The sequence below is a fragment of the Durio zibethinus genome, chromosome 22, assembly GCF_047325235.1.
Source record: "Durio zibethinus cultivar Kanyao isolate XHJ-2024 chromosome 22, ASM4732523v1, whole genome shotgun sequence".
Lineage (NCBI taxonomy): Eukaryota > Viridiplantae > Streptophyta > Magnoliopsida > Malvales > Malvaceae > Durio > Durio zibethinus.
This window is the reverse complement of record NC_143183.1, coordinates 2,477,758-2,495,994: the sequence shown is the minus strand read 5'-3', so window position 1 is coordinate 2,495,994 and position 18,237 is coordinate 2,477,758. Positions and strand designations below refer to the sequence as shown.

General features: G+C 33.7%; 5 protein-coding genes across 5 annotated transcripts in view; 3 read left to right on the top strand and 2 right to left on the bottom strand.

Moving 5' to 3' along the window:
* The window catches only part of LOC111307701 (disease resistance protein At4g27190-like), a 78,955-nt gene extending 69,646 nt beyond the window's left edge, over window positions 1-9,309 (bottom strand). The window contains exon 1 of the mRNA XM_089751566.1: window positions 9,221-9,309. The gene's annotated coding sequence lies outside the window, so the exon portion shown is untranslated. The remainder of the gene's footprint in view (window positions 1-9,220) is intronic.
* LOC149512474 (uncharacterized) lies at window positions 943-6,835 on the top strand. The gene is made up of 4 exons (XM_089751567.1): window positions 943-976; window positions 1,148-1,275; window positions 3,482-4,649; window positions 4,743-6,835. Exon 4 carries the CDS (start codon window positions 4,859-4,861, stop codon window positions 6,446-6,448), a length of 1,590 nt encoding a protein of 529 aa, XP_089607693.1. The 5' UTR covers window positions 943-976; window positions 1,148-1,275; window positions 3,482-4,649; window positions 4,743-4,858; the 3' UTR covers window positions 6,449-6,835.
* Window positions 3,483-4,625, top strand: LOC111306999 (putative disease resistance protein At1g61190). Its single transcript, XM_022905073.2, has one exon. The coding sequence runs from the start codon at window positions 3,483-3,485 to the stop codon at window positions 4,623-4,625; it is 1,143 nt and encodes a 380-aa protein (XP_022760808.2).
* A 2,574-nt stretch (window positions 9,310-11,883) lies between the features above and the next one.
* LOC111306998 (disease resistance protein At4g27190-like) lies at window positions 11,884-13,195 on the bottom strand. The gene is made up of 2 exons (XM_022905072.2): window positions 12,812-13,195; window positions 11,884-12,765 (listed from the first exon to the last, which is right to left on the bottom strand). Exons 1-2 carry the CDS (start codon window positions 13,193-13,195, stop codon window positions 11,884-11,886), a joined length of 1,266 nt encoding a protein of 421 aa, XP_022760807.2.
* Window positions 13,196-13,253: 58 nt separating this feature from the next.
* Window positions 13,254-14,432, top strand: LOC149512473 (putative disease resistance protein At4g27220). Its single transcript, XM_089751450.1, has 2 exons — window positions 13,254-13,845; window positions 14,314-14,432. The coding sequence occupies exons 1-2, from the start codon at window positions 13,254-13,256 to the stop codon at window positions 14,430-14,432; spliced, it is 711 nt and encodes a 236-aa protein (XP_089607576.1).
* The last annotated feature ends 3,805 nt before the right edge of the window (window positions 14,433-18,237 follow it).

The following is an 18,237-nucleotide window of genomic DNA, read 5'->3' as shown; positions in this document are numbered from 1 at the left end:
ACAACTCAACAAAAACAAAAATTATGGATCCCACTTTAAAAATAAAATTTTTATAATGAAATATAAAGAAAATAAAATTTAAAAAATCTATAAAAATGTAAAACTAAAAAACCCTAAACAAATAAAAGTGGACCTCATAAAATTTAGTGGATCCCATTGAAATAACAAAATAAATTTAAAAAACTAAAAAGACAAATTGAGAAAAAAAGGGTGGGATCCACCATAAGAAAAAGGCCAAAGACAGAAAAAAAATCATTTTATAAAAACCTTAAAGTCCTAAAAACCAAAAAACCTTTCAAAGAGTCGTGAAATGGAAAAAAATTCTCCATACCCTAAAAAATCAATAAATTTCAATCTACAGCTTTTTTACATTATATAATATAATATAAAAAGTTAATATTAATCTATAAAATTATGATAAAATAAAATGTATATAAAAATTAAATTAAAATAATTTATTTATTAATTAAAATTATTTTTTAAAATTTATATAATTTAAATTAATAATATAATTTTTAAAATACAATAAAACATGTTAAAATTTATAAATTAAAAATAAGTTTTTATTTTAAAAAATTAAATTTTTTATATAAGATATTAATTTTTTATAATTTTATATTTTTAAATATAAATTAAATATAATATAAAATAAATATTATTTTATTTTATTTTATTTATTATCTTACACGACAAATATGATCAGATAAAAATATATAATTGAGTCCGTTTTTATCATGACATTGGGCCACACTTTCTTTGAAGTTTACCCAAATCCGATTCCTTGGAATGACAGGCGGGTCCACGAAATACAATTTCTTGTCTCCAGTACCAATTAAGAAAAAGAAAGAACCACTTTAGAATAGGGCATGATGTTGACCAATAGTTTGACTTGGGTTAGAGCTTGAAATGCCTTAAAGCTTAATAGTCTCAGCTGCACCTACCGCCGGAGAGCTGAGTAAAGGTTTTGCAATTGCAGGTATGCCTCAAGCTTCTTTTTTTCAATGTCCGCTGCATGGCTCATGAATTGAATGGAAATTTAATCTCTTTCCCTTCACTTGTTTAGACTTTAGAGCTCAGTTGTTTCTTTAATCTCATCTCTTTGACTATTCAACATTGAACTTTCCTTTCTTTTTTTTTTCTTTGATAGTTGAGTTCTTGTTTCAACACCCAAAGAAGCAGGAAAAGCTGCTGGAGAGAGCACAAGCTAGGAAGCATGCACCCTGAAACAGCAGCTAATTAGCAAAAGTAGACGGGTTGATGCCCAGTTTCTAAAAGGTACAATGGCTTCGGCTAAACTAGACATATTAGAAATACAACTGATGCTAGCTCTAATACCTAGTACAATTTGTTGTTATAGCTTTCTCTTTCCTTGAATGCTTCCTGGAATTGCCTTTCTTTCCATAATAGATGTGTAATCTGTGCAAGCATGCCTTAGAAGTATAGAATCAAATGATTTTCCTTCCAAATTATGGATTTGCCGACGAGAGTTCCTCTGACCATCCTCCTAAAGCTCTTTGAACAGCAGTTATTTGTAAGACTTTCTTCCAAACCAAGTTAGAATAGGTGCAAGAAAAGAAAAGGTAATCCCTTCATTCTTCATGTTTCATAACATAGGAATCAAGTGTAGACCGTGTAGCCACCCATCCGTGTTTGGAATCAACTGTTATTATTATTATTTTTTTCTTAATTTGTGCTGATAAACAAGGAAATCAAATTTGTATAATCAAAGGGATTTCAATTTAGAATCGAATCACATCAGACAAATTTGCATAAACCTAAACCTAAACCTAAATCACGTTGGACAGAATCCAATCTTAGGATTCAAGCTTGTATTGATTCTGTTTAAGACCTAAAATCTCACTAAGAATTAGCTATAAATTGAGTGTAAAATCTCAAAGCAGGAAGTAGAGTTTTCTGGAGAATATTTCTGGGCTTAAGAGTTTCTGATGATTGAAACTAGTTTAAGTTGCAATTTTCATTTTTAAGCTTTTTCTTATTTTAGTTATTTATTTATTTTATTAATTACTATTGTCATCATTATTATTTTATTAATTTTAACTTGAGCAATTTATTACTCTTTAAATACTTTCGTAAAATTATTCTTTATTATTTTATTTTTGGAAAACAACTTTAAAAAAAAAAAAGCTCTTTTCAAATAAATTGATGAATCCTATCAAATTATTGGAGGATTGCATTTTAAGTTGAATCTTATCGAACTATTAAAAATTTTAATGAATTTTTTCAAAAATAGAATCTTATAAATATTTTACAATAAAATTTCACCAAACTATTGGGAGATCTGCATTAAAGTAAATTTTACAAAAATTTTAAAAGATTTTACTAACTATTTTTTTGAATAAAAATATATTAATGAACCTAACAACAGAGTTTTTTCAAAGTGGGACACTAGTTTCCATGAATACTTTTGAGGTGAGAGAATTATCTTAAATTGCTATCAAACTATTGGAGTAATTTTAAGATCAATTTTCAATAGTAAATATTTTGATAAATTATAAACATATTTAAGGCTTTGATAATTTGAAATTAAACTGGTACCATCTTTTGATGGGCGTTGTGAGGGTGCTATAACCTTTCTCATGCGTAACCACACTCCTGAATCTGAAATCTGGTTTCGTGGACTAAAATCTACTATTTAAAGATACTTAAGTTAATCTTGTGACTCCTCTTTAAATAGGACAGATTCGATCAGATGGTCAATCACTTAAACAAAAAAGATTGGTAGCTACTCCTTAAATCTATATCTAGCGATAAATTCACAGATCTATACGTCATGAGAGACTGAATTGAAATACTCCAAGCTTTAATCCTGGAAAGTGTGCTATGTGATATGTCTGTCCAATTCAGCTTACCAAGCAATCATAGAAATTTTGGCACATGCTTAGGCGTACACCATACTAATTCATGCGAAGAGACATTATGTAGTTAGTTTGTCCCTAGCCAATTCAAAGTGCCTGCACATTTATATTTTCCAAATTTAGAAGCCAGCCAAATGGCATCACCTGCTCTAGAGAATTGAATCACTTTCTCAGCAGTAAATTAAGAACAATTACTCAAAAAGAAATATCTACAGATGTTCATGAATAATTCTCCTTATTCTTTTTCCTTTTTAGATAGCAGCTATTTGAAAGATGGTTTAGTTTGTTTTGTCCGTATATAGAAGAAGTTCAATCATTCCTTATACACTTGGGAAGATAATATATGTTTTATTAAAAATACATTTACTCTTGTTGTTAGTTTGAAAAGCACTTTCGTATCCCTCTAAAAAGTATGGATATTAAAATTCTTTTGGTGAAACTAGTGTTTAATCAAAATACAAAAAACACCCTCATTTATTTTATTGCTTGCTTCTTCTTTTTTTTTTTTTCCTCATTTTTTCATTCTATTTTTGTTTTGTTTCAGTCGATTTTTCTATCACCCAAACTTTCAATATAGTTTGCTAATTCCAAGATTCAATTAGCAGGATGGAAACAGCAGCTGTGCAAACAGCTGGCAATGCAATTGGACCTGCTGTAGCAGCTGGGAAGTGTATATGCAACTGGTTGAAACGCGAATATAGTTATGTAAAACATATCAGCCTTAATTTCGAGAAACTTGAGGAGGAGAATAGCCGTCTAAGTGATAAAGTGGCAGATGTTCTGAACGAGCTGCATTGTAATGAATCACGGAAGGAAAGCACAGTGGAATGCAGAGGTTGGCTCCGACGGGTAAAAAACATGCAAACTGAGATTGAAAGACTGAAAAGTGAATATGCAAAAATACCTCACACTTGCTTATGTGGACTATGGCAATGTCCTGCTTTGCTTAAGCGTGTGGTGAAGAGGACAGAAGATGCAGCTTCTCTGAAGGCTGAATGGGGCCAAATCACCACCATGTGTGACAAGGCACCAACAGTATGGAATGATGATGGCTGGACATTTTACCATCCACCGCTTAGAAATCATATGGATATGCTAATAGATTGGCTAAATGAAGAGGGATTTAAGAGAATTTGCATCAGGGGTCCTACGGGAGTAGGGAAAACAACAATAATGAAAATGGTGCGCAAGAAAATCCGTGAATCTGGTTGGTTCGACTATATCTTTAATGTGACCCAAAAAGATAAAAGCAGCATATTGAGAGACATACAAGAAGAAATTTTGAGCTGCTTAGGCAAGAAAATGGACAAAAATGACCCTCCTGTTCGACCTGAGGTGATATCTAAGACGCTAATGGGAAAGAAATATGTGTTGTTTCTTGATGAACTTTCCTCGGCGGTTAATTTTGAAGAAGTTGGGATCAATCATGAGCAAGGGAAGGTGGTGTTTGCATGCAGAGACAAATATGATGGTTGCACTGAGAAGGAGATGGACGTGCAGGTATTGTCCAAGGAGCATGCTAGAAAGCTGTTTTGGGAAGTAGTGGGTCCAGATCGAGATCTTGAGAAGAACACAGCAATCAAACAAATTGCAGAAAAAATTATCGATTTGTGTGATGGCATGCCACCTATACTCATATCAATAGGAAAACAACTGGCGGGGAAGAATGAAATTGCACTGTGGCGGGAAAAGAAGTCCCAATTGCAGTCACCAAGTAAGCAGAGGGGGAACAATATTACCGGTCATTGAGATTTGTCTATGACAAGCTTCCTGGTAATGATCATAAGCTTTGTTTACTGTATTGGGCTGTTTTTCCTTTCGGTGAAGAAATTAATCGAGATTATATAATTGATCGCTGGGCAGCAGAGCATTTTTTGGAATGCCAAAGGCTTTCGAAAGTACGTGACAGAGGGCATGCTATACTAGATTGGTTCACAGAAAATTTTCTACTGGAAAAGGGAGAAAAGTTGGGGCACCTCAAGATGTTTGTGGGTTTCCAAAGGGCGGCATTGAGGATTGCAAATGAGGAAGAAAGTCAAAGTTCTCTTGTTGAAAATGGTGAAACCATTGAATTTCACAAATGGATGCAAGCAAAAAGAGTCTCATTGGCTTGTACTCAGCTGTCCTCCACCCTGCCACCAAATCCCAAATGTTCCAGATTGTCAACATTGTTAATTCATGAAAATAGGTTGCCAGAAATTCCAAAGCAATTCTTTAAATATATGTCTGGCCTTCAAGTTCTGTGCTTAAGGGAAAAAGGAATCAGTGGACTTCCTTCATCCATCTCCCGATTAAGAAACCTCAAAGGGCTCTTTCTAGACAACTGTAGTTGTTTAGTAGTGCTTCCTCCTCAGATAGGTCATCTCCAGAGTCTTGAAATCCTTGATGTACGTCATACTGGGATCTATTATTTGCCGAGTGAGATTGGACAGTTGGGAAATCTCAAATGTTTGAAAGTTTCGTTCACAGTAGGAAACAATTTGACTGTTAATTCTGGCAACTGCTGTCAGAAAGGAAAAGATGAAAGGATAATTCGTAGAAAAATTATTAAAAAGCTTTCTAAACTAGAAGAGCTGAGTATTGAAGTGAGTCCTAATAGCAGAAGATGGGATGCCGATGCTGATGCAGTTGCGAAGGAAATCACCATGTTGAAAAAATTGACACATCTTCACTTCCACTTCCCTCAAATGGAGTCTCTTGACCATTTCATCCGGAATAGCGAATCATGGAAAGCAAATGGAGAAACTGGGGAATTTGAAGGCTTCAGATCTTTCAACATCTCTGTTGGTCAACAAGGAAATAGCTCGGCATCAGACTTTAATGCCTTTGAATGCTCAGCTGAAAAGCATCTGAAGTTTTTTGCCTTTTCAGCAGGAGTTGAATTTCCTGGGGCTGTTTCTGAGGTACTTAAACAGGCAACTTCATTCGAGCTGATTGGTCACGGGACTGCTGGCAGCTTAACGGATGGCCTTCCTGATGATACATTGGAAAAGCTGGAAGTTTGCATCATTGAGGGATGCGATGAGATGACGAGCATCATAAAAGGAAATACAAATACAACAGGAGGAGCATTCCGTTGCCTGAAAAAGCTACATATAAAAAAGCTCCGAAACTTGGTGAGTATCTGGAAGGGCACAATAGCATCTGAAAGCTTCAGTGCACTAACGACTCTGACATTAAAAGAATGCCAAGGTATAACGAAACTTTTCTCACTAGAGGTGGTCAGAAAGCTGTGTAAGCTACAAAATCTTCAAGTTGAGGACTGTGCAATGATTGAAAAGATTATTGAAGCTGAAAGTTCAGTCGAATCCACGGCCTTTCCCAGTCTGAAGAATTTCCAACTATGTAGCTTGACAAGCTTGTCTTCCATTTGTGATGTCCCATTAGAATGTCCCTCTTTGGAGAGAATACTTATCAAGACGTGTGAAGCACTAACAACTTTACCAAGTGTCCTACAAAAAGCTCCCAAACTGAGAGAAATTCAATGCGCTGAAGATTGGTGGCATCAACAGAAATGGCCAAAAAACGAAACTGGAGAGCAAGTCAGAACTTTTCACCTTCACTTCTGCTAAAACGAAAATCCTGAACAAGAAAATTTTCTGCGTACGGTTTTGACCTCTAAACCGATGTGGAAATTTTCTTGGACCATGCTTGTCCATTCCATGGCCAACGTCGTTGGATTTGGCAGAATAATATAAGCTGGTCAGCTCATGTTATTTTCCTTTTTTTTTTTTTTTTTCTTTTTGGGTTTTCTGTCTGGTTTGCTCTTGGCGTCTTCTCCTGTTGAACGCTCAATAATAAAATTTTCCGTGTGTTTGTTCAAATCATATTACGTCATTGTAATAATTTTATCATGTTGTTTTCCCTTTCTTTTGTTTTTGTTTTTGTGTCTGATTTGCTCTTGGTGTGTAATACGGTTGAAGACTCAACAATAAAATTTATGTGTTTGTTTACATCTATGTTACGTCTTTGTAATAAGTTTATAAATATAATTAAATTTAGTGAGTTATTTGTATGGGTATGAGTCATATACTTTTATCAGTAGTTAATGGAACTCTACTTTCATATATACATCTAAAATGAATTTTAATTGTTGTAGGATTGCAAAGTTCTCTCTTATTCTGACTAAACTTATTTATATTTTAACTAGATTGCACATGAACTAAGCTCATTTCCACTTCTAAAATTCTCTTTCAAGCTTTGTTATAATTTATTAAAAAATAATAATAAAATGGAATGTCTAATCGTAGTTTTGGAATGGTAACTGAACCAATTCTCACCCTTTTAGCTAGGGCTTTAAGTACCATGTTTAATTCGGTCCAATTTGTCAGGTTTAGGTTATGAATAGACTACCAGCAACAGGATGTATATGAAACAAAAAGAGATTAAGACAATGGAAAATGATCCCAATGGCGGCAGGAGCAAAACTAGTTGAAATCAGTTTCATTCAAAATCCATTTCAAAAAGATTAAAGATTTATTTAAATTGTATGTAAATTACATATAGAAGGATTAAAAGTAAATTATTTGGTGAATTGAGAACATACATACAAAATGATTTACAAATTCGAGTAATACAAGGAAAATAAATATTACTGAACTTTAAATCTCACCATCATGGTTAAACACCACCTGCATGAGAAAGGGGAAAAATGGGTAAGAAACACTAGGTACTTGGAAAATTATACAGCTATAACTAGTAAAACAAATATGAAAAACAACTGAAAAGACAAGCCATAACATAAAATAACAGCAAGGAATACCTATAAACAGCCTAGCAAAAACCATAGAAAAGAAATTTCCAGTTAGACAGCATAAAAGACTATGCAGATTATGCAATGCCTGGTGGTCCAAATGGTTGAAGAGTTTAGTTCCTCTTAAGTAAGTTCTCAATTTCCAATCTTGTGAATAGAAAAAACAAACGCTGTAAAAGTTTACCTCTCTTATCCAATCCGGCTCGACTCTCGATTAATTGAAGCCCAAAGTGGCTACCGACCACCAAGAGGTAACAGACCAAAAAAAAAATAATTACTCACTAATAAACAAAAATACTTCATATATATGTGTGTTAACTTTTGATAATAAGTAGTAAAATTCATTACATTAAGTTCCTTGGTTTTCCAACTTTGAAGTTGCCTTATGACTGAGTAAACAATTTAAATCGTTTATGTTTAAAAATTAAGGAGCTAGACATAAAGAACTTCGTATAAGTCTTTCTGCTAGCTTTTTCCCTTCCAAGAAAAAGGAATGTTGATATGTTTTTGAGTTATACAAGCTCCAAAGGCAATTGTAATGCGGGTATTCCAGTAAAAGACCATAATTCAATTAACTAACTAAACTTGTTCATGTCATATGGATGAATATAAGACCAAAATATCAGAATTTCTACATAGTCAAATGCAATAGGTATATGAACATAGCACATCAGCTGTTACTTAAGAATGGTAAGATTAATTGTTGACAGGATACTAATCTAAAAACAATCCTTGCTGATTAATATATAATCGAGCCAACAGCTAATAAAACGGGTTGACCATTCAAACCAGCAAATTATTAAGTTACTAACGATTGATAAATGAAATCAAAACATGAGCTTTTCAGTTTGCATCCCCCCCCCTGCCTCCCAATGAAGGAAAGTTTGACTGCAGAGCTGAACAAAATTGGCAGATTTCAAATTTGAGGTCAAACAATGACAGTTCAGGGTTCAAAATGCTCTGATCTATTAAAATTCACAGTGGCCCCTAATTTCAACCAAGATATTTGCTATTCTGTTATAAAGATGGCACCAAAACAGATGGCAATCATATTTAAAAATCATTTTTATCAACATCAGCTGTTTCTAGCAAGAAGATTTAGTCTTTGGAAAACCTCCTATAACATATGTCTTTATGCCTTCCCATCAATAATGTCTGACTTTTCACTCTTCCAATTGAATAAATTCTATCAAAAATTTATTATTTTTCACTCTTCGATTCCATCGAAAAAAATAAAAGTATTATATTGAATCTCCGTCAATGGCATTAAAAAAAAAGAAGCAATTTACATTTTAAGCCATGTAATTCACCAATTTAAACATATTCATTCATATTTTCATGTTTTCCTAGGCATAATAGATCGAAGGGTTTAGCTAAATCAAAGATACTCTTAACCAAAAAAAAAAAAAAAAGCTTCTTTCTTGGGGCTTTTTCTTACAAAAACTCTCACGTTTTATTTCAAATTTTCTAACCAAACAATAATCGCACAAAAAACACTTAATTAAGCAATAAAATAGTGGAAAACATAAAATTTATTTTTTAAAAAAGCTTGAGAAAGGTGTTTATCTTTCTTTTTTTTTTCGCCCAGTACCTGAAGTGGGGACGAGAGTGTCGCACAGTTCAAAGGATTCTACCAATTGCCCGCCAAAGACGAAGAAGGAATTCGTTTCTCAGCACTTTATTTTAGGGCTCGGTTGATTTTTCTTATAGCGTGTAGAAAATTTATCTTTGATGAACTTGGAACATTCACCGTAGAAAGATACGTATATACCGAATTTATGTTACCACCAGAACCAGAGGCGAAGCCCTACTTATGCCTTAGGGGCCAAACACTTAAGCAAAGGGGCAAAGGAGGCCGACATTATGCTTGGTGGGCCCAAATTCTGTACAATATTGGTATAAAAATTGTTTTTGGGGCCTGGCCCATGCCTGCCCTTAGATTCGACTCTAAACCACAATATAAATTTAACAAAAAAATATTAAATATGGTTTTACACCCTATAAATATATGTATGTATATTTATTATTATTATTTAGATTAAAATAATGTGCAAGACTTAAATCGATTTTATTAGGCGAATTTTATGTTTTTTTATGTTGATTAAACCCATTACTTTTCATTGATTATAAATATACTCCCACAGGTAGGAAATAAGTTTTTTAATACAGTGACATAAGTGAGTTTTTTATTTATTTTAAGTATTTATATATATTAGTATTTATGAGCAACATAATAAATTATTATGAGATATGTGATTTATTATTGATTATTTTTACTTAATTTATTTTTATTTTTAAATTTGTTTACATTTATGTGAAATTTAATTGATTCTTGTAAATAAAAGCATAAACGCATTGCTCATATCTAAACTTAAATTTTAAATGGAATTTTATATAATATATATTCGTTAATGGTAGAATACTGAATTCTTATTTACAAGTTCAACAACTATTATTACCAAACAACAGGAGAGATGAGCAGCCAAATCCCAATGGTATGGTCTCAAAGAACTTGTGTTCATATTTGACAGTCATTAAATACTAAAATGAATATCAATTAGTTAATCATGAGAATTGAAAGAGACTCCTTCGCCATGATTGCTTCTTTGGAGCTGAAATTTGGGTAAAATGGTGGAACCAAGTGCTGGAGACTGTTCCATTTTTTTTTTTTTAACTTTAATACCACTTGTTGCAGGCATGTCACTGCTATTGCTGCCTCCAATTTTATTATATATTATTCTTCAGTCACGGAGGAAACCTCAACTCAGCATTCATTCACTTTCAGCTTCACCTGAAAAGCACCAGACACAAAAAAAAAATGTTACTGTTGCTTTGCAATGAAAAGGACAGCCGGGCACAGCACAAGGTGCTAGAATCAAATGGCAAACCATTTGTAGTCCCAAGTCAAAAGGAGGGTTGCGGCTGAAAGATGTCTCAACATGGAACCAGAACTATGTGATCATAATCAAGCATTTATGGTCTCTACTTGCACAAGCAAGATCAATTTGGATAGCATGGACACAGAACTATGTGATCAAAGGGAGAAGCACATGGGATGTGCCAATCCCTCAAAACAGTAGCTGACGTATGAGAAAAGTGCTACAAATGAGGAACATTGCTTCCAGGATTTTCATGTCAGCGCAGGGTTGCTTAAACCATCCTGCTGGAGATATATGGGAGGAATTAAGACATAAACAAGTGAAAGTTGATTGGCATAGGCTTGTCTCGTGTAAGCCACTTATACCTAAGCATGCAGTTATCGCATGGAAGGCCATTCTTAATAGGCTCCCTTTAAAGACAGGTTGAATGCAAGGGGTTTGCAACTGTTAGGTGCTGTGTATTGTGCAAACAAAATGATGAATGTAAGAATCACATTTTGTTTACGTGTAGCTATTCTAAGGTAGTCTGGAGGCAGGTCTTTACACTGTCAGTTGCGAAAGGAAGTTGAGGATTGACAGAGTGAATTTTAATAGGCAATTTGCTAGACTCCAAGGAAGGGCTCTACTATGTTATATTGAGACTGGCTTGAGGAGGTTACATCTATTTAATTTGGAACGAACGGAATAAAAGGAAATTCAAGTCAGAAGAAAGCAATAATAAACAGATCTGGAGACAGATTAAGGAGGTACACAAGCTAAGAGTAGCTGATTAAAGCATGTTGATTTGGATTACGTTAATAAAGAATTTGTGTGAGAGATAGGACCTATGCAGAGAGATAGTTGTAATGTAAATAAGTGATGTGATACAAATTTTACAAACTGTTTTACAGTAGCAGTGATTTGCTACTTCTTGGATAATAAAACTACAATTTATCCAAAAAATAAAGCACAAGCAGCTGTTCTTATAGTTGATCATATTTTTGCATTTCAGAAAAGAGGTGCATATCAGCAACAACCATGTCACCAATCCCATTTTTATGCCGTTTGAGAAGGATCCGCAGGCATATTGGGAAGGAAACTCTGAAGCGTCTCTTCTTTGCTTTCCTTACACTAGATTCTGCCATACGGACTGGTTCTAGATGAGGCCTTTTACATCACAGCAGCAGTATTATGTTCCTTTCAATGGCAGCAGCAGCAGTCTCTTCTATCATTGCTATATATCAAATGCTGATCCTTAGCAAGCTGGAAAAAATAAACTTGCTGATCATCAACATAAAATTAGGGGAAAAAAATGCTTCAATATGGGTAATTAGACAAACATGCCAGCCTGGATTCATCGTATGTTTGGCAGAACAACCTCACAACTTGGAGAGTCTTAAGAACTATGTACATCACCCTCGCAAATAGGGGTGAAAATCTTTTCAAAAGGTGAGCGAATTCCATTTTCCTCCCACACTAATTCATCCCACCAATCCTTTTCAGCTCTAATTTTCTTCAGAGTCTGTTTCAACTCCGAGTCTTTACAAATCTGCTTCAACTGAGGGCAATCGTACACACTAATGTATTCAAACAAGAGCCTAGTCTGAGCATCTTCCCAAATATGAACCAATTTAGGAAGATACTGAAGTGTTAAACTTTTGAGTGAAATACAACAAGATTCAGTGACCTCTTCCGCAGAAATGATCTTTTCGATTGCTTCACAGTCATCAACCAGCAACTTTTCTAAGTTGGAAATGAATTGCAGCATTGAGCTTTTGAAAACATAAGTCAACTTTGGGCATGCATACAAAGACAGAGCTCGTAAAGCTGAAAAGCTTCCTTTTGGGACAACACCCTTCCAAATGCTCGTCAAACTCCATGAATAATGAATACTTAAGTACTCCAGGCATGGAAAAACACTCTCAGTTCTCTCCTCACTGTCCACAATAGTTTCAAGGTCGGGACATTCACTTATTATACAATATTTCAACTTCTTAATGTTGCCAATCCCAAACTCAGACAGCCTGTGGACGTCAAGATGATGATCTAAATAAAAAGCAGTACATCGAGCTAACACATTAACAATTGCGTCAGGTATCCTCTCACTGTTGACAAATCTCAAGCATTGACCCGATATTAGACCATAATTCAGCTCTACGTACTGTGGGTCTCGTGATGCATTAAACTTGATGTCTGCGCCAACAACAAATTTGAACTCTGTAAAGCTTTCTTCCTTCCAGGATGCATTTTCTCCGTGGAACAGCTCAAGAAATGACCTCTGGGAAATAGAAGGAAAGAGAAGTCAACAATTTCAAGTTGATCACTTCCTTAACGAAGGATTCGACACTCTTATTCCACCAATTATCTCCTGGGTACACGCTTATGCTTAGTGTTTCCAATGCTTCAAGTCCGGAAATCAATCCAGGTGGTAGCTTAGCATGCTCGCTGCTGGTGCTAGATCCATAGAAGGATACTTCCAAGTGGCTTAGAGAGTCCAGCTCAGCAATCTCTTCAGGTAATTTAATGATCTCCGTGCCCCCAAGATCAAGTACTTGAAGAAGTTTAAGAGATCCAACTTCAGAGGGGAGCTTGACTAGGGGTTCGCAATCACGAAGAATAAGTGTTTCTAGTCTTTCAAGATTTGAAATTGACTTGGGCAAGCACTTGATTCTAGTCTTGGATAGGTTCAACAATTTAAGGAGAGGCATGTTGTGAAAGAAAAGATCTGGTAACACTCTCAGCTGATAGTTCCTTTGCAGAAACAATATGACAAGTTTAGGGCTACTTGGTTTGTCAGGCAGAGCGGACAACTTATCATTAATCAAAAACATAATCTTGGAGTTGATTGGTCACGTGACTGCTTGCAACTTAACTGATCACCTTCCTGATGATACAGTACAAATTCTGGAAGTTTGCATTATTGAGGAATGTGATGCGATGACGAGCATCGTAAATGGAAATACAAATACAACAGGAGTAGTATTCCCGCGCCTGGAAAAGCTACATATAAAAAAGCTCCCAAACTTGGTGAGTATCTGGGAGGGCACATTAGCATCTGAAAGCTTCGGTAAACTAACACCTCTGACAATAAAAGAATGTCAAGGTATAAGAGTAGTTTTCTCACTAGAGGTGGTCAAACAACTCTCTGAGTTACAAAATCTTCAAGTTGAGGACTGTAAAAGGATTGAAAAGATTATTGAAGCTGACAATACAGTTGAATCCACAGCCTTTCCCAGTTTGAAGAATTTCCAACTATGTAGCTTGACAAACTTGTCTTCCATTTGTGATGCGCCATTAGGGTGGCCCTCTTTGGAGAGAATACTGATCAAGACATGTGAAGGGCTAAAAAGTTTACCAAGTATCCTACAACGTGCTTCCAAACTGAGAAAAATTCAATGCGATGTAGATTGGTGGCATCAACAGCATTGGCCAAACAACGAAACTAAAGAGCATTTCAGAAGTTTTCGCCGTCACCTCAGCTAAAACGAAAATCCTGAACAAGAAACATTGCTGCATATGGTTATTGACCTCTAAACCTATGTGGAAATTTTCTTGGACCATCCTCTTACATTCCATGGCCAGTATCATTGGATTTGGCAGAATAATATAGGCTGGTCAGCTCATGTTATTTTCCTTTGTTTTTTTTTTTTGGTTTTCTGGCTGGTTTGCTCTTGGTGTCTTCTCCTGTTGAACACTCAACAATAAAATTTTCCGTGTGTTTGTTCAAATCATATTGCGTCATTGTAATAATTTTAGCATGTTATTTTCCTTTTTTTTTTTTTGGTTTTTGTGTCTGATTTGCTCTTGGTGTGTAATACGGTTGAAGACTCAACAATAAAAATTTATGTGCTTGTTTATATCCATGTTTTTATGTATGGGTATGCGCCACATATATTTTTATCAGCGATTAATGGAACTTTACTTTCATATATGCAATTGCCATAGAAGTCCACAACAGATTGGGTTCTAATTGCTTGGTTGAATTGTTGATGTAACGCTTTTACATGATTGAGTTTACAAATTTATTTTATTATTTCAGATTAAAATTAAAGTAAAAAAATTATGTAACTTATGAAACACCAAAAAAAATATAACACCCATAGTAATGTATCCTCTTAAGTTCTTCACATCTTGTCAGCAATTCCTTGACAATAGGCTGAAATTTCTTACAGCCAAGAAGGCAGAGGGAAAAATCCGTATCCTCTTAAGTTCTTCACTGCGATGTTTATCTCTGAATATATAGATAAATATGGAAGCTTAGGCAATGGGTAGCATATTGAGGATGTCACGTTATCTTTGGCTGATATTTAATGTTGGGATAAAGTTCACATGCGAGTAAAAAATTTCATATCATTAAAAAATTTGAATGAGATATCTTATATATGCATGAAGGACCCAAGAACTTAATAGTTTAAGCTTTTGGACTAAAAAACTTAATAGCTTAAGTTTTTGAATTTAAATGGTGTCCAACATATATGTATAGGCTCTCTGATGTGTTCTCATGGGCTCAAGTCTAATTTATCTCTCCAACAAGTAGTATCAGAGTCAAAGGTTACGACGGATTCAATGGGTTTGAGTCGCAGTAGTATTACTGGGGTAGAGATTGTTGGCAAATCGGAAGTTGATCTCATCCATCAATTTCATGTATTTGAACATCGGCATTAAAGGTTCATTTATGTTCTCGAACGCCGATATTAAAGGTTCAACTTCAATTTGGATGCAGTGAGTATATGACATAAATGTAATAACCAAGTAAGTAACGTGTTGAGTCAACCTAAAGTAAAAACTTGAGGGAGGATTGAAACAACTTAGATGTAAGATTGAGTGCTCTAACTTGATCCAAAAGCACACTAAAGATGTGAGATTGCCTGGTTCAAATGAGGTGTCGATAGGACTTACTCGTATGGAAGAGTCGAGGTAAAACTTGATTAGAACTCACAAGTAAACGTAAGAGATTGTTGGGATAAAGTTCACATGTGAATAAAAAATTTCACATCATTAGAAAATTTGAATGAGATGTCTTATATATGTATGAAGAACTCAAAAACCTAATAGCTTAAACTTTTGAGATCAAATAATATCTAACATATATATATAGACTCTCTAATGTGTTCTCGTAGACTCCAAATCTGATTTATCTCTTAACATTTAAATCAGGCATTCCTGCTTTTCATTTATTTACTTTTGAAATGACTTTTTCAATTCATGTTTCTTTTATGCCAGGGCGAATTATGAGCAAAAGATCATCCAGTTCAAAACTGTTATTTTATGACTTGCATGGTAATGGTGCCAAAGTCTAAGTTATGGCTGATGCGAGGTACTAACTATTTTTTTATCATAGTACTTGCATGTTCTTATTTTTTTCTCCAAATTTCCCCTTTTTATGGGAAGTTTTATGAGAAATTCGAGGTAAAAACAATTTACTTATCCTTGATGTTAAGATTTTCTCTAAATTTTACAGTCATTGCAACAAAATGCTATATTTTTAGGTGCATCATCCAGCTAAATAATTTAGCATATTGTGAATATTTTATGTATTTTATTTCAATATACCACTCATTGCAACAAATAGCTACATTTTTAGGTGCATTGTCCAGCTTGAGCATGTGGTGAGTACTTTGTGTTTTATTACAATATATTGTTTGCTTTTGGATTTTGTTATGACCCCACTCAAGCGAAGGCCATTTTAAAACATAGTTGGTTTGCAATATGTTTTTGCAATCTATATTGTGTGAAGAAGATTTACACTGCTTTATGGTGATGTTTTAGATTTTACCATCTCATTTGTATGCATGGAACAACTATAAACTTTTTGACCTGAATAATTAATTTCACGTGATCATAACTCATTTGTCTACCCTATTTCTAAGCATTCACATATATTTAATCTACTGCAAATCTGTACGTATTTATCAGTAGTATGCATATGAATACACTAATTGCATATCATTGTGTTAAATTCATACAAGTTGAGTAGTTTGGAGACATTATTTTGCAATCCCATGAACTTATTCTAGTTGAGGTTAGTGATTGTGTAATATCCAAAAAAAAAAAAAAAAGATTATTTTAAGTATTTTTATAAGTGGAGGAACTCTTTAATAAAGATTGAAAAATGTAGAGGACCTATTAATAAATAACCCGATTTTTATTAATAGGGTTAACTTATTCAGTTTTTAATCGACAATTAATGAAAAGAAAAATACAAACTTATTTCTCCTCTATCTTTTATATAAAAAAGATAAATTGAAGGATTCCAAGTGAAGGGAAAGAACAAATCTACAAAAAGGATTGTCTATCAGAGGTGAGTAAATAATCTCTTTCAATTTTGGAATATTAATTGTTAAATCTTGAAGTATAAATTACAATCGAGAAACCCTAAAATTTTAGGGTTTCCATTATCCCTTTTTGTCTAATGATTTAGGCTTTAATCAGAGTCAAATTAAGTGATTGAGAAAGTTAATAATGTGAATTTATTGTTGAAACAAAAACTTGATGGGAATAGTAAAGAAAATTTTTATTTCGTATGAATCCTAATATAAACATTGTGTTTGCAGTAAGAGATTAAGGTTATATTCAATATTAAAGGATTAAATACTACTATGATTGTTATATATCGTTGGAAAGCATGTTGAATATACTTTCTAATGAAACAAACAAAAGTCGAATTTGAGTTTTCTATAAAGAATTGCCTAATTTTTACTTAAGGATGTGCAGGTTGCCTAGTAGCAACAGCAGCAGTGAGGAATTACGAAATTCTTCTTAATTTTTGTACAAGGAATTATGTATTGAGCCATACATGTTTGAAAAAGGTCATTGAGTCTACTGTCCAATGAAAGAAGTGGAATTGAATTTGGAGTTTTCCATGAATAAATGTGTAATTTTTATTAGAAGGTATACAAACTGTCTGACAGCAGCATATGACATGGATTGAAAAAATTGTCATAATTAATCCACAAGGAATCATGAGATGTGTTATATATGAATAGAAAGCTTATCAAGTCTAATTTCTAACGCATTAAAGAGATCTTAATTCCAATTTAGATATATTGAGATATGACTATTTTAATGAAAAGAGGTCAAGCTGCCAATATTAATTAGTTGAGTTAACCCTTGTGTAACTTAGTTGAATTTTGTATAAATGGTCTCAAGAATGGTTGATTAAATTCTAATGTGTTGAAATGATCTTGAATAGGTCATTAATTATTTTGGGGAAAAACCTAATTGATAGAATCAAAAAGAAGTAAGTAGAATCTCACACACTTTGCTTATTTTCGAATATATGTATATATGTATATTTCTAAATAAATGAATATTTTATTTCATTATTTTTTATATATGAAAATACGATCAAACATATGATTATTTTGTGTTTCTCTATATAAATGATGGATCATGCTTATGAATGAAATGAGAAAATGATTTATGTTTAAAGAATGATTTTGTGATGGCTAAGTTTTTACATCCCTGGAAAGTGGGATCATCGACACCAGAACTAGTTTTACGATCTTGACTAACGAGTTATAATAGTTAGCATAGATATGATCATATAGCCCTGCTAACGGTTTATAGTAGTTAGCGTAAGGCCCTGGCTAGCGGATTATAATAGTTAGCAATGATCATGAGGATGAAATTGTCGATATAGTTAATGTCATGGGTTATAGCAGTGACCATAGCTAATGATAAACGATTGATAATAATGATTTATGATCATTTTAATGATTGATCCATGATTTAATTTAATTACAATATT

Excerpts from the sequence above, each read along its gene's own strand:
- LOC111306998 (XM_022905072.2), bottom strand. The coding sequence starts at position 13,195 with ATGCCTCTCCTTAAATTGTTGAACCTATCCAAGACTAGAATCAAGTGC. Across the intron at positions 12,766-12,811 it reads TCGAATCCTTCGTTAAGGAA|AGGTCATTTCTTGAGCTGTT; the intron begins GTGATCAACTTG and ends TCTATTTCCCAG.
- LOC111306999 (XM_022905073.2), top strand. The coding sequence starts at position 3,483 with ATGGAAACAGCAGCTGTGCAAACAGCTGGCAATGCAATTGGACCTGCT.
- LOC149512473 (XM_089751450.1), top strand. The coding sequence starts at position 13,254 with ATGACAAGTTTAGGGCTACTTGGTTTGTCAGGCAGAGCGGACAACTTA. Across the intron at positions 13,846-14,313 it reads AGGGCTAAAAAGTTTACCAA|ACTCAACAATAAAAATTTAT; the intron begins GTATCCTACAAC and ends ATACGGTTGAAG.
- LOC149512474 (XM_089751567.1), top strand. The coding sequence starts at position 4,859 with ATGTTTGTGGGTTTCCAAAGGGCGGCATTGAGGATTGCAAATGAGGAA.